Source organism: Anguilla rostrata, chromosome 3 (genome assembly GCF_018555375.3).
Source record: "Anguilla rostrata isolate EN2019 chromosome 3, ASM1855537v3, whole genome shotgun sequence".
Taxonomy (NCBI): domain Eukaryota; kingdom Metazoa; phylum Chordata; class Actinopteri; order Anguilliformes; family Anguillidae; genus Anguilla; species Anguilla rostrata.
The window spans coordinates 71,637,268-71,653,268 of record NC_057935.1 but is presented as its reverse complement, the minus strand read 5'-3'; the positions used below and the strand labels follow the sequence as shown (position 1 = coordinate 71,653,268).

Sequence of the window (16,001 nt, the reverse complement as noted above, 5' to 3'; positions counted from 1 at the left end):
TGATCACAGTGGGAGCGCAGTACCGCTGCCTCACCACTAGAGGCCTGCGACCTCTGATGGCACTCGTTAAGCTAGTGCGAGTATGATCTATGATCCTGCTTGTCGTTGTATGTTTGTGTATGCGTGTCAGTCTCCCAGTGAGCACTCTGTAATTATCCAGTCAAAGCTTTCCTGTTGGTTTGATTTGCTGGCTTCTTAGACACACGCGGGGGAAAATAAGTAAATACTTCCTTCAGGAGGAACTTGCGTAAAAAAAGTGTTTTAATGTGCTGTGTTTGACGTCCTTTGGAAGCCACTGAGTCATCACTGCACTCATCCAGAATAATTAAAATTGACATGTTAAAGCACCTATATTTCAGCTGGATAATCGGATAAAAGGCTATATTTTTTTTAGACTTGAAATGCATTTTATAACTCAGTCTTTTCTGTACTATGTCGAGGGACTACGGCGGAGTGACTACATAACTGCGGGTATATTAGCCTTGCAGGTAGCAGCTGATTTTGGAATATTTATTTCATTCAGGGGGCAAGCTTTTTAAGGGGCTCCCTGGTGTCTGTTCTAGGCTGGTGCTGCTGAGAGATCACAGATCCTGTTGATATTAGTGGGGTGTAGTTATCATACACACACACACACACACATACACACACTCTTCATTGTACAGCTGTTCTGTCTTGCCTCACTCTGAATACCTTGCTTAAGGTTCTACAGCCGTATAGTGAATCACTCTACCAACTGGGTGAGGTGATGGTGTGGTTGAGGTGATGCCGTGATGACGTGGTAGTGTGGTTGAGGTGATGAATGAATGGTGTGGTTGAGATGATGGTGTGGTGATGTGACGGTGTGTTGAGGTGGTGGTGTGGTTGAGGTGACGGTGTGTTGAGGTGACAGTGTGTTGAGGTGATGGTGTGTTGCTGTGACGGTCTGTTGAGGTGATGATGTAGTAAAGTGATGGTGTGGTTGAAGTGCTCCAGGATGACCGTTCTTTCTCCCCCCTCCAGGGTTCAGCTGATTCCTACACTAGCAGACCATCTGACTCAGATGTCTCCCTGGAGGAAGAGCGGGAGGGAGGCAGGCAGGAGCGAGAGCAGCAAGCGGCCGTACAGCTTGAGAGGGCTAAGGTGAGCCTGAGCCTCCTCTCTGTAGCTACAGTTCAGAGTCTACCTGCTCTGCACACCTTTACCCACTGATCACTGTGCTAACGCTATACTCTCTGCTCACTGTGCTAACTCTGTACTCTCTGATCACTGTGCTAACTTTGCCAACTCTACACTCACTGCCAGAGGTGGAAAGTCCAGGGCTCAGAAAGTTAAAGTCCCGCCATGTATTTTTTCCATCCTTTAACTCAGCCGGCTGATTCTACTAACTAGTTCTACCTCTTGGCTGAAAAATTGCGTTAATTTGCTCAGCATTTCTTCAGTTGTGTGTCTGCGTCTCACTGCCTCTCTCTCTCTTTTCTCCACTCTAGGCCAAAGCTGTGGCCTTTGCGGTGAAGACCAACGTCTGCTACTGTGGCGCCCTGGACGAAGACGTCCCCGTAGCGGGAACCGCCATCTCTTTCGATGCCAAGGACTTTCTGCACATCAAAGAGGTGGGCTCTCCGGAACCCTAGGGGGAGTGGCCTGTCCTGACCTCTCACCTGTAAAGTGCTACATCTGGAGTTGTCTTGCTGAGTAACAGCACATGTAGCTCAGTCTATTGTACCAGTGGAAGCTTGTGGGTTTTTTTTTTTTTGGGGGGGGGGTGACTGTGAGTGAGGGGGCGGGGGCCTGGGGAGCGTGGCAGTAAGTATGGGATTATGGGGGTGTAACCATTGGGCTGGGGGGCATGGCTTGATGAGATAATTGGGAACTGGCTGTAGAGGGCTCTGCTTTGTAGTAAAAAAAAAAAGTAAGAACATAAGAAATGTGGATGAGGAGAAGCGAGGGTGGACCAATCATAGGCCCAACGTAGCCTTTGCCTCAGTACCATCCCACCAGGGGAATTGAATTTGACTCGAAGACAGAAATCAGGGAAATATAATGAAAATATAATAGCTGCCTTGCATAAACAGCACGTGCAGGATGTGGGGATGAACAGGCAGTGGCCATGAACAGAGTCTTTAGAAATGGGGCCTATTCATGACACCAAGCCACACCTGGGCACATCACAGGTCTGCCTCAGCTGTGTGTGTGTGTCTGTGGGTGAGACTGTCACTGTCCGTGGTTCTGAAACAGCCTGCTCTTGGAAAGATCTTGCAGCAGCACCCTCTGTCCTTCTCTCCCGAGCCTTCCATTCACCACGTTCATCAAATCCACCACATTCATCACATAACATTCATCACATGCAACAAATTACTCTTCCTGGGGTCCACACAAAACCTAAAAAATAAGACCTTGTACGGAACAGTAACTCAAAAACAGGACAGTAATAGACACAATGACAGACCTACAATAGTCAAGTCAAGTCAAGTCACTTTTATTTATATAGCACATTTAAAAACAACAGGAGTTGCGCCAAAGTGCTTTCCAGTGCTTTCCAATAAAATTTACTTACATTAAAAACGGTTCTTACTTCCTAATTTTAATGCGCGTAACCTAAGTTTTATAAGAATAGATTTTGTATCTTGAGAAAATTTTTGTCTTGTCCAGCCTTATTTGTTCTACAATAAGCTCATTTATTTTACCCTGAGCTTTCTTTTTACATATTTGTAAGATTTGTTGTTTGTCTTCTGTTGTGAACTCAACCTGTAAAGATGTATTTACGTGCCGCGGAAACCGCGTGCTCATATTATTTTTTCCTCTCTATTTTGGAATGAATTTACGCTGCATGTCAGGAATATTTTACAAACTCAGCCGTAGAGCTCCCCGTACAGGGTGTGGGTGGCATTCTGTAGACGTGAGAATATAAAAACACGAAAACATAAAAACTGTTACCGGCTTTTAGCCTAAGCACCGTTCACTGTTATTAACCTTATTGGTCGCGGCGGGAGTTTTGCAGGGCGTGGGGACATCGGAGCGAGTGAATTTGGTGGATACTACTTAAAAGTTAACAGAAGTTGACGCCTACATAAATGTAAAATATTTGAAAATATTTGAAATGAATCATGTTGGACTTTTTCCCCGTGATGTTTAATTTACTGTGGTTGCTAACCTTAGCTGCGTTAGCTGGTACACCACCACTGGTTTAAAGTCACTGATGCCTGCCAGGATCGAGGTTCCGTGCCTCAAACCTGATTTACACTTCCTCGCACGACCCTTTCGAGGAGTGTCGTGCTACACAAATGAAAGTGTGGCACGTTTTGCAAAGGTCTCTATGGTAACGAGACGCCAAACTGCCACTGTTTATATCTGAGAGGACATTGCGGCGCCCGGTGAAAAAATGACTGAGAAATAGGGGAGGAATACATATCTACATCAAACGGAAACGGGAAAAGGTGGTCGGTCACTCAGACAGACCGAAAATAATGACGTATCCATGACAGTAATTTCTGTGTTCCATTTGGCGGTCCGGTCAACGCGACAAAGTATGAAGTTCTGCGACATAAAATTCTAGAGCTGCGGGACACTTTTTCCGTTGAAAATTCGGCATTTCTGTCATGCGACCCTTGTCGAAAGGGTCGTGCCATGAAGCATAAACCAGGCTTCGGAGTTCTAAACAGAGCGTGTGAATGTGAAACATTTCTTTGCGAGGAGATGCGATTAATGAATTCGCTGTTTTAAGTGTGAATGAAAATGTTTAAAAAGCGAGTGACCTGCCGGGTGGCTGCGGGGGCTCAGCTGGCAGATTGCGGAGCAGGAGACAAGCAGGCGGTTGAGTTTTAAAAGGACTCACGCGCCAGACCTCACAGTCCCGAATCCAGGGATGGCCTTACAGCGATGGGATGGGCCTGGCACTTGTGACAGGGCATTCTAAATAGGGGATATATTGTTAAAGCAGTTCACCAGTTTATTATTATTTTTGTATTACCTGCACTGTACTGGGTGTACTTATTACAAGAGTGTATTTACTTTCGTCCTAGAGCACTTTCAGGGACCCATCAAATACACATACTAGCATGACTAGAGGCATTTGGGTCTCCACCCTCAGTTTAAGAAACACTGTCCTAAAGTGATGCCTGTCATCTGCGATTTCTGTATTTCCTTTTGATCCCGGGTTGGTGTGAAAGTAGTTCCAAAGTGGATTATAGCCCCTGGTCCCCCCCCCCCCCCCCCCACCACCACACACACACACACACACACGGACAGACAGACAGACAGACACGGACATGTACACGGACACACACACACACACACAGGGCAGAACAAAGGCCCACAAAGCTCTTTTTCCTGCACGCACACAATGCACACTGCACCTGTAATAACTGACTCCCCCTGCTAAAACAAAAGCTCCCTTTTCCTGGAGGATGGGGTCTCTCGGGTGTACCATGGCTCATCAATCTTCCCGCCCTCAGACACTGGCCTAGATACCACACCTTTCCTCTTAGGGACCGAGCCGTTTGGAAAGCACAGTTTCTGGCACACACACACACACACACACACACACACACACTTCCCCCGCGATTGTTACATACCATCACCCACACCTCTCACCCTTGCTGATCCGGAGACGACTTCCTCCACATCTGTGCTATGCGCAGTCTCTCTAAAGCACATACTGACCTGGAGATCCACAGAGATTTCGGCTGGGAGTTTTGCTACTTAATTTATAAACTGAAGCGGTTGAATTCTTTACTTGGTTTTGTGGGTCTAGACTGGGTTTCTGATTTTGAAAACAGAAGACTTGTGTGGTGGCTCTTCAGGATCAGGGTTACAGGCCCCAGTTCCCAGAAATCCACCAGTTCATTATCACAGCCAAGGCCAGGCAGTTTGATATGGTTTCCAAGGTCAGTCAGAGATCAATTAGTGACCAGAAATGAAATCATGCTGGTGGTCTCTGTCTAGCAGTGCTACAGATCACTGTGATAGTCTCCTAAGATTGTAGCTGGTAACGGTGATGTTTGGCTGTTCAGGGTATGCACTGAGCTGGTTCTTAATATTCAGAAGGAGGGCATTGAAGTAATAGGAGCATTTTAGTTTTTATCAGTAGTTTGCTATATTTAACTTACTGTATACTATTATTTGGTTGTTGTTGGTGCAATCCAGACCTTGGTCAAAAAAACATTAACACTTTAGATTCTGGTAAAATTAGAAAACACTCCCGTTGAGAAAATAAATCCCTGTGAAGTTTTAATGGAAAATGTTACTAACCAAAACATAAAGTCATAAGAATTATGTCCTGAATATTGTTGGAAATAGATGTTTCTTTAAAAATGATCAGTAGCCTGCTGGAATTTTACCATGTTCCGAGTGTAAAAAGGGTTATTATTTGACACCCGGCCCGGTTCAGTCCCCTTTAGAACAGATTTAATACTCTCTCAAAAGATGTAGTTATACAGCTGAAAGTGTGTTGAGCAGATAATTGTACAGTTGTGGAGACAACCACTTTCAAGAGTAGGCCCAGAGGCCTGAAAATCACCTCTGTCTGTCTGTCTCTCTCTGTGTCTGCCTGTGTGTATGTATCTGTGTGTCTGTCTGTCTGTGTCTCCGTGTCTGTGTGTCCTTGTGTCTGTCTGCCTGTCTCTGTGTGTCTGCATGCCTGTCTGCCTGTCTCTGTCTGTATGTCTACCTGTCTGTCTGTATGTTTGTCTGCCTGTCTGCCTGTGTGTATCTGCCTGTCTGCCTGTGTGTCTGTCTGTCTGTGTGTGTGTATCTGTGTGTCTGTCTATCTCTGTGTCCGTGTGTGTGTGTGTTTGTGTCTGTGTGTCTGTGTGTGTGTGTTTGTGTCTGTGTGTGTGTGTGTGTGTGTGTGTGTGTGTGTGTGTGTTTGTGTCTGTGTGTCTGTGTGTCTGTCTGCCTGTGTGTGTGTATCTGTGTGTCTGTCTATCTCTGTGTCCGTGTGTCTGTGTGTGTGTGTCTGTGTGTCTGTGTCTGTGTTTGTGCCTGTGTGTCCTTCCCCCCGCTGCGCTGCTGGGCTGCAGAAGTACAGTAATGACTGGTGGATCGGGCGCCTGGTGAAGGAGGGCTGTGAGATCGGCTTCATCCCCAGCCCTCTCAAGCTGGAGAACATCCGCATTCAGCAGGAGCAGAAAAGGGGGCGCTTCCACGGGTAAGGCTGGGGGTGCTGGGGTCCTCCTTCTGTTACACTTACACAACTGGGGTGCTCTTAGATAGCTGTCTCTCTCAATCTCTCTCTCTCTCTCTCTCTCACACACACACACACACACCATGAAAAGGGCCAATGGGGTCCTTGTCTTGCCTCTTGTCTTTGTTATTTTGAAGGCATAATGTAAGTGATGTGGGTCGCTAATTCTCTTATAAGTTATAACTATTCTGAATGCTTAATCTCTCTCGAACCTCCAGTCCCCTAGGGGTTATAGAATTAATGTTTCCAGTAATCACACGTAAGTAAGAATAATTTTCCAATCAGATGTTTAAACTCCGGGTTTTAAAAAGAAAAAGAAGTATTTGATGAACGGGTGGGAACTCAAAAGTGGTGGCGCTGTTTCCCCTGGGGACGGGAGTCTGACGCGCGCGCGCGACGCGCGACTCTGTCCACCATAACGCTGTGCTCTCACTGTTTCCTGTGCCCCTGCAGTAAGTCCAGCGGGAATTCCTCCTCCAGTCTAGGAGAGATGGTTTCAGGCACTTTCAGACCGAACCCTCCCTCTACAGGTGAGCCTACCCACAGCCGCGTCGGGGGGGTGCGTTTCCCGGACGGACCGACCCAGGTGTCCGGCGGCCCGGGGACCGATCAGCAGCAAGAGAAGCGCCCCCTGCTGGGAGCAGCTGATTAATGTGTCTCTGGTTTACAGGACCCCACCTTTAAGTGGCTCTCGCTTAAGACCCCCCCTCAATCTCTAAAAAAGAAAAAAGAAAACCGGACTGTCCGTAAGGGCAACAATCAGTAAAAGCACCATGGTACAGCCTGTTGTTGTTTTGCATTAATTAGCCTCCTGGTACATGTGCGTCTGGGGCCGGGTTGCTTTTCAGAGCAAAGGATCCAAGTCTGCAATGACAGGAAAAAAAGGCTTTCTCTGCAGCCTTTTTTCCTTCCCTCGCATCGCTGTGTCATTTCTACGGTGCGATAACGCTGTCGCAGCATTGCCGGAATGCCGCGGCTACGCTATGCGTTAGCATGCCGCGGTTACGCTATGCGTTAGCATGCCGCGGTTACGCTATGCGTTAGCATGCCGCGGTTACGCTATGCGTTAGCATGCCGCGGCTATGCTATGCGTTAGCATGCCGCGGTTACGCTATGCGTTAGCATCGCTGCTTGCCAATCAGGCGCCGCTGCCAGCCGAGATGGGTGGCCTGAAAGCCTTCCAGGGTGAGAACCGTTGACTCATGCCTGCTGTCTGCCCAGCAGCGTCCCGGCCGGGGCGGGTAGCTTTAGGCTGGCCGCCGAGGCGCTCCTGACCGCGCTAGCTCCCCTGGCGTACGGCTGCAGCGGAAGGTTCCGGAAGCTTCCGCGTCGTTCCGGAACGTGCCACGCGCGTTCGGCGCGGGGCCCTGGGGAGCGGTGGACGGGGCGCGCGACGGCAGGTCCACGTGCGCTCTGTCGGCCCGCTCATCCTCCTCATCCTCTTCCTCCGAGCCGTGAGGAAGGCGGGGCCACTGGCTCGCTAAGTCCTGGGTCTCCTCCAACAGGATAAAGCATCTCTACTCTGACCCCCCCCTGACCGTGACCCCTGACCGTGACCCCCTAAACGGAGGTCATGTGACTTGGCTGGGGGCCTGTGGCATCTCACACTGGTTTGATCATGCTACTGCATGCAGGCAGGGGGGGGGCGGGGCTCTCGACACGCTGACGCCCCCCAGCTCTAACGCGCTGCATGTGCAGGCTTCACGCGCCCGGTGATTTACGGGGGACAGTTACGCAAGCGAACCTCTTCTTCGTAAGGTAACCCCACATGCTGAGAAACCGGGGTGACCTCTGTGGTTCCATAGCAGCCATTTGCTTCTATTATGGTCTGTACACCACAGCACCTCCACAGGGACCTCTGTGTGGTCCTTCAGCAGTGACAGTCTGAGGGGAAGCGGACCAGCTATGATTATGTTTCAATGAGTGTGGAGATTTGGGGGGAGGGGACAAGCGGTTTGTTTTGTGTCTTGTCGGACGGTGTGTCTTTGGTTTCAGCCAAAAACACAGCCATGTCCAAACACTGTGCAACAAAGTGTGTGTTCTGTTGTCCGGAGGTAACGAGATACGCTTGATCCACAGACCACAAGCACAGGTCAAAGAAGCACAGATTCATTTCCCTGCCTGTGTCCTATAAGCCGACTCAAACTGTAAACTGGGATCATTTTCACACGTTTCAATTTTGTGATGACACTGTTACATAATGTACGATGTGTTGGTTAATCGTGACTAAGAGCAGATTTAAATCGTGGCTAAACTTCTGCTATTTGTAAATACTGCGAGCAGAAGTTCAGGCTCATGGTATCTCTCTCAGTAAGGTAGTACAGGGTATACTGTACTTACCCATAACAACCACTTTAGCTTAGTCCTCATTGAGGGGATATTGTTTATTTGAGAAAAATATAAAGGGAAACAGAACAGCTGAGCAGACGGCTGTAAGATCGGATGCTTGGCTGAGCTACAGTCCCACGCCACGTGTTTCCCTGTCATATTTTTCAGACATGCTAGCTAGTATTGATAACTAATATATAATATGATTGTTTGTGTCAATTTAATTTTAAAAAAATGATTGTGTCAGTTTAATACAGGAGTTCAGGAATGATTAGTGGAAACTGTTTTTTCTTTGTTAAAAATAAAATATGAACATATATGGTAATCTCTGACCGTTAATGTATTTGTGCACGTTCCTCATGGTTGAAGGTCTTCAGGTCTTGTAATATCATGTTATGTCATGTTTTGCCCGTTGTGGCGGTGGGGGTCCGTATTGCCCTGTTGTTGTATTTACATTCGTGCTGCGTAGGCGTTGCATTGCTGTGCGTTCACGGTCCTTTTCTCTTCTCTTCACAGGGAAACAGAAGCAGAAAGTGGTGAGTGCACTCAGAGAAACGTGTTTTAGTGATGCCCGACCCTCTCGTCTTTGATGTACCATAACTCTGTACTCACTTCCTAACGCTGGACCATGTTAGCATCCAGCGCGAAGTTTACGCGCTCCCTAACACTGCACCATGTTATGATCCAGCGCTTAGTTTACGCTCTTCCTAACACTGAACCGTGTTATCATAACTCTTAGTTTACGCGCTTATTAATACTGAACCGTGTTATCATAACTCTTAGTTTACGCGCTTATTAATACTGCACCGTGTTATCATAACTCTTAGTTTACGCGCTTATTCATACTGCACCGTGTTATCATAACTCTTAGTTTACGCGCTTATTAATACTGCACCGTGTTATCATAACTCTTATTTTACGCGCTTCCTAGCACCACAACGTGTTATCACATAGCGCTTAGTTTAGCGCTTCCTAAACCTGCACGGTGTTATCACCCAGCGCTATTATGTAAACTGTAAGCACTAGAGCGCGACGGACGGACGCTTACCGAGCCAACCTCCCGCTGTATACAGTAGGTGATGGATACCGTGCTGTGTGCCCCAGCATGTCAGCTTGTAATTAGCGTTAATATCACACGAGCTAACGACTGCCCTTATTATGAGTAACCACTGTCTTGGTTTCACTGTCCCGAACTTCTGCTGCTCCAAGAGTTATAAGCCCGGATCTACCGTCAGTCGCTGCGCGTTGTTTATTGTGCGTCTTTTTCCAATAAATATCGCGGCGGAACAGCCTGCACTCATTTGGACCTCTCCAGCTTTATTACCTGGCAGGACCCGGGCCAGGGCCGTAATGATGCCGTTAAATTGATTGGGCAAGCCAAATGAACGGGCTGCATTAAATGAATTGGACGGTCCGTCTATAACAATGATCGAGCAGCGATTTTATTAATATTGCCTTTGTCAGCGCATTATTGAGAGGTAAAAGCGAAGCACCTTAGACTCTTGACGGCAGCAGTTTGTAAAAACGACAGGGCCAGCGTTTCCAGTGTTCTGTTTGGCGGTTGTTATTTTTCTGTACAGTACGGCTCTTTAGCGCGTGACAGGGTTTTGACGAACGAAGGACACGTTTGTTTAACTCGGGTTTGTAGTGTAACGTTCGTAAATGCAGTAATATTATTCCATTGATTAGGCGCGTTTTCCAGACCGGTTGCCAAGCCCAGGTTGTTTGGTGCCAGGAGCAAGACAGTACCGTCACTGTGCTTCTGTGTTCCCTGTGCTGTCTGTAACCCTGTGCTTCTGTGTTCCCTGTGCTGTCTGTAACCCTGTGCATGCTGTGTTCCCTGTGCTGTCTCTAACCCTCTGCTGCTGTGTTCCCTGTGCTGCATCTAACCCTGTGCTTCCTCTAGCTCTGTGCTGTCTTTAACCCTGTGCTTCTGTGTTTCCTGTGCTGTTTCTAACCCTATGCTGTCTTTAACTCTGTGCTGCTGTGCTGTCTGTAACCATGTGCTGTCTCTAACCCTGTGCTTCCTCTAGCTCTGTGCTGTCAAACCCTGTGCTTCTTCTAACCCTGTGCCATCCTTAACCCTGTGCTGTTGTACTGTCGCCAACCCTGTGCTGCTGTGCTGTCTCTAACCCTGTGCTTCCTGTAACCCTGTGCTGTCTCTAACCCTGTGCTTCCTGTAACCCTGTGCTGTCTCTAACCCTGTGCTTCCTGTAACCCTGTGCTGTCTCTAACCCTGTGCTTCCTGTAACCCTGTGCTGTCTCTAACCCTGTGCTTCCTGTAACCCTGTGCTGTCTCTAACCCTGTGCTCCCTCTAACCCTGTGCTCCCTCTAACCCTGTGCTTTCACCACAGACTGAACACATCCCTCCCTACGATGTCGTCCCCTCCATGAGGCCTGTGGTTTTGGTGGGACCCTCCCTGAAGGGATACGAGGTAGGAAGCAGCCCCTTCTCCCATTGGACCAGCTAGCTATCACATGACCAGCTCCTGCTTTCTGATTGGATGTCCAGTGCAGAAACCAAAAAGTGTGACAGTATGACAGTAATAATTCAACAGAGAACATTCACGCAGCTTAGCTAAGCCACCAAGGTGAGGGTAAAATGAAGTGAGGGTAAAATTTCCAGCAACAGGAGTTGGAATGAGATGCTAATATATCGCTTCAACCTCTCTCTCAAATCAACCCTCTCTGCCACCGACGCCACTCTAGTGCCATAGTGTGCGTTCAGCATGTGACACGTCAAGGTCCCAACCAATCAGGTCTAAGAAGCAGGTCTGTGGACGTGTTGCGTGTGAGCATGGCGTGTCCCCCATCCCCCCCCCCCCCCCCCCCGACCCCCTAACACCCCCAGGTCCCGGAGTGGCACTATTCAGGCACGTCACCACCCGCGGGAGACAGTGCCAGGGAGGCGTGAGGGTGATGCCCTGTTCTGGTGTGAGGCGCAAGGGAGGGAGGGGGAGGGGAGGGGAGGGGAATGGGGGGGCTCTTTGCTTCCTCCCTCCCCCCGACCCCCCCCCCCCCCGCCCCGCCCCCCCTCGGGCTCGGCGAGAGGGGAGCCGCCGCGGAGTCGTCACAGAAACGCTCCCCCCCGTCTTCGCGAGCGGCGTTACCATGGAAACAACCTTCTGGTTACGGCACGTCAGTCTCGAAAGTAGAGCACGGTTTGAAATTAGAAAAAGAAAAAAAGGAGAGAGAGAGAGAGAGAGAGAAAGAGAGCGTCACGCCACCCTTGAAGCGCCGCGCGGCTGGCGGTGGAAACTGCTAACGACGCCGCCGGCAGCCGAGGACGAAAACGAGGGCCGGGGATCTGAAGGAGCCGGAGCTGAGGCTGGCCTCCATTTTCCCCCTGCCCAACAGCGACCGTTCTCACGTGTGAACGCACGCTTCGCTTGTTCTTATGGTTACCAGTAACCAAGGAAAAAACAACAGTTTCATGACATACTGAGCTCCCTTCTCTTTTGCCTAAACAAAAAAAAAAAAGCTCAAAGGCGAGCTTTGGAGCAACTGGATTCCATTCTGGCCCTGCTTGACCCTTTAAGGTGTGAAGTCACAAACATGTGATTGGAACAATCTTAACTGAACATTCTAATGCTGATGTCACAATCGCTACCGGTGAGTGAAAGCAGCGGAGTTCTAGAACACTGACTTTAGAATTCTGAAGTAAACAACATTCCGAAAAGAAGCTGCTCTTCAAAGGGTGGAAGCGCGGAAGGAAGGCCGAGGCAAAGCTGGAGCGGAATTCAGACGTCCTGCTGACATCATGCAGGGAAATAAGTCTCAGGCTTCGACGGGCGATTACGCAGAGCTGTGAGAGCCGCTGGAAGGATGCCTTGTTTACTCGGGAAATTACAGTTTGGCCCTTCCGTGCGGACTTAGCTGTGGGGGCTGGCAGGGCGGTGACTCATCGCTGCTGGGGGGGGGGGGGAGAGCCTTTTAAAATAAGCAGGTAATCATCCTGCGGTCCCAGGAGCCAGGCGGGACCAGGAGGGGAAAGGGACGGGTTCTGACGTGCGGAATATCTGCGCTCAGCCGGTGCGTGAAGGTTAACAAGGGAGGGGTCCCTGACTGCACCGGCTCCCCCCCCCCCCAAATACAGGCGGAAGGGGGGGGGGGCATTTGCAAAAGCGAGATTGCCACAGAGGGAAGGGACAGCGATGAAGGAAAATTATGCGTAACGTTCTTCCTGAATGCCTTGTGCTTTAAAAACCTTTTATACTGCAACTGTGACTCCGGAACCCCAGCCCTTCAGGATGCTACATCACCTTATTTATTTCATCACCGCACACAGTGCGCTTTGCCAGAAGCGGCTTTGAAACCGGGCGGATTCGAGCCCGTAGCCCCTGGGTGAAGAGCGCTGTGCCTGAGCGAGCGGGCCAGTGTCTCCGCACAGCCCCCGCCGTCCTGCTCCTCCCCAGCCCCCCGGAGCACCGAACAGACGTCTGACAGAAATAGATTTAGGATGGTTCGCCGCGGCACCATTCATCTCCCCCCCCCCCCCCCCGCACGCGCGGATCGTCATGGCAGCTCCCATTGTGGCTCCTAATCACCTGATTTAATGTAACCGCCATTAATTCTGCTGAAAATGAGGTGGACGGAAGCCATGGTGCCGTGCTGGAGGACGGCCTGGTGGCCAGGTGCATAATTTATAGGGCCGGGCGGAAGACGCCAGAATATTTCAGCTCTCGTGTTTTGGAACGAGCGAGCGCCCTAGTGTCCAGGACGGGGGACATGGTTCGTTTGAAGTGAGATACGATGGCTATATCCCGTTTCAGGATTTTTTAAAAAAAAGAGTTCTGTAGCTTGTGTCGAGAAGCAGCAGCGCTGTCTTAAAATCATTTGATTTTATAATTTTTTTTCGTTCGCCATTTTGTCTTTAGTTCCTCAGGGGTCAGTGATCAGTCTATTTTGTTTTATGTGAGATGGCCCGCTTTCCAAAGAGCAGCGGCGGGGCACATTTCACACGAGCAGCTCGAGTAGAACCGAGCCATGGCAGGCATGACTAATCAACTCCTCTGCTAAGCAGAGCTGAACCGTGGCAGACATGACTAATCAACTCCTCTGCTAAGCAGAGCTGAACCGTGGCAGACATGACTAATCTACTCCTCTGCTTGCTGATTGCTGCTCTGTCCTCTTAATCTTCTTCTTGCTCTCCTCTGTTTCCTTCTCCCTGCCCCCCCCACCCCCCCATGCCCTGTAACTGCCCCCATCGTGACCCCCACCCCCCCATACAGGTGACAGACATGATGCAGAAAGCGCTCTTTGACTTCTTGAAGCACAGGTTTGACGGCAGGTGAGGTTGTCCGGCCCGCAGACATGTGGCCCGATGCAGGCAGGCGGTTAGGACCCAGCCCCCCCTCTCCCCCCCCCCCCAGAGATACCTATATCTGTGCTGGGGGGTGTTTCACAGAGCAGGATTACCGAGTTAGCTGGATAACACCAGAGCAGCTCTTTCTCTCTTCAGTCCACGCTCTGGATTTGGGGGAGTTGTGAGTTTTACTCAGTACAGTTATCCTGCTAACACAGCAGTCTTGCTTTATGAAGCAGGGCCCTGTACGCAGGATCTTCTTTAGCTTTATACACAGACTAGTGAGCTAGTGTCAAAGGTCAAAGCAAGCACAGCACCAGGTTTCCTCTGTATGATCATTCTGGGCCTAAGACATGGCTGCTGCTGTTATTTTATAACCCAGAGTCTTTAGGTGCAACAGTGGCATAAGATCATGTTTTGTCCTTTCATTGGTTTTTGGAAATAATTCCAGAAATGGCCATAATCCCAATTCCATTACATAGTTCAGAATATTCATTTGTTCATTATGTATAAATACCAGTGATTTACCTGTCTATCCCTAAGGCTTTTCTGAAATCTACTCATCTTTGTGCTTATTAAAAATATCTGCTCTCTTTTCCTACAAGTATTCAGTTTTCCTTTCTTTTGAACTTTTTTTTTTTTTTTACATTGCTTTTCTCTTTTGTAATCACTATTGAGTGTTTCCTAATATCCTCAGATGGATTTTCTGCATCATGCTTGGGAACCTTAAAAGGTTTAAAGAGAAGCACACATTGCAATGCTTAAGGTCTCAGAAATAAAATCAGTGAAGTATTACTGGAGCACACATTTGTAAATGAAAAAAGAAAAAAATATTGGGCCTTATCTACCTCATCCTATTAATTTACCTCTGCAAACCTGACTATGCATTCCTGTTGTAGGATATCTATCACAAGAGTCACTGCTGACATATCTTTGGCCAAGAGGTCTGTACTGAACAACCCCAGCAAGAGAGCCATCATCGAAAGGTCCAACACCAGGTCCAGCTTAGGTAAGCTCTTACCTCCAGCTCTAGTGGATATCTACTGACTGTGCTAAACGCACCTTTTGCAAAATATCCTTTGGCTTAAAGTATCTGCTGTATGCCTGAGTTGTAAATTAATTATGTGTACTGTAATTCAGGATGTGATGAACCTCATCTTCTTTCAGTTTTTTGACGAACGTCTCTGTCATGGCATTAATGAAAACATTTTTTATACATAGGGGAACTGTGTTTAAGGACTGTGATTCTTACATGGATCATTTGATATGGATATAAATACCTTTCAAATGAAACCTGACTGTCTGCAGTTTAACCTCATGTTTATTTCTTCATTTCAAATCCAATGAGTACGAAACCAGAACAACAAAAAAATAGTGTCCCTGTCCAAATACTTACTCTATGTGACTCTTTCCTGTTGTCAGTGCCGTTGTACCCTTGAGCAAGGCACTTAACCTGCATTGCTTCAGTATATATCCAGCTGTATAAATGGATGCAGTGTAAATGCTGTATGTAAAAGTGTGTGTAAGTCGCCCTGGATAAGTGTGTGTGTAACGGAATGCAATGTTTGCCACAGCGGAGGTCCAGAGCGAGATCGAGCGGATCTTCGAGCTGGCCCGCTCCTTGCAGCTGGTGGTGCTGGACGCTGACACCATTAACCACCCCGCCCAGCTCATAAAGACGTCCTTAGCGCCCATCATCGTCCACGTCAAAGTGTCCTCTCCGAAGGTAAGGGGGGGTTGAAACCACGTCAAACAGACGCAGCCTGCTTCCCTGGGGAGTCCTGTTCTAACAGCCTTTACGGAAGGCGTGCTATTACTGCCCTCTAGTGGCTGCGGGCTGCTGATTAATGCAGTATTTTTTTCGAACCCTGGTTCCAGGGGCATACCGTGTACGCAGGCTTGCGTTGTAAGTCAGGTTTATTTGAACAGTTAATTGAATAATTCATCTGTGGTTTATATAACTTCAGTGGTAACTGATATTAGTAAATTAGTAAAGTAAGGCTAGTGCGAGTAATGATATTTTTTCAATTTATTTCTATTTATAGTCATATAAACCGGTATTCACGCGACCTTCATGCTTCTAAAATAGTGTTTTATGGTGTAATGGCCACATAGGGCTGCTCTGTGAAAATGCGTGACTAGTATACAGTTAGTATTTACAGTAGCATAACTCCAGTTGAAGCCTGAAATTAATTGTCGAACCCTTT

General features: G+C 48.4%; 1 protein-coding gene across 2 annotated transcripts in view; it reads left to right on the top strand.

Moving 5' to 3' along the window:
• The window catches only part of cacnb4a (calcium channel, voltage-dependent, beta 4a subunit), a 52,199-nt gene that overhangs the window by 32,488 nt on the left and 3,710 nt on the right, over positions 1-16,001 (top strand). For both annotated transcript variants that reach the window (XM_064329657.1, XM_064329656.1), the window contains 9 exons: positions 1,000-1,119; positions 1,467-1,589; positions 5,997-6,124; positions 6,614-6,690; positions 9,005-9,024; positions 10,844-10,924; positions 13,721-13,779; positions 14,694-14,803; positions 15,369-15,520. In XM_064329657.1, the coding sequence (XP_064185727.1) occupies positions 1,000-1,119; positions 1,467-1,589; positions 5,997-6,124; positions 6,614-6,690; positions 9,005-9,024; positions 10,844-10,924; positions 13,721-13,779; positions 14,694-14,803; positions 15,369-15,520 (870 nt within the window). The remainder of the gene's footprint in view (positions 1-999; positions 1,120-1,466; positions 1,590-5,996; positions 6,125-6,613; positions 6,691-9,004; positions 9,025-10,843; positions 10,925-13,720; positions 13,780-14,693; positions 14,804-15,368; positions 15,521-16,001) is intronic.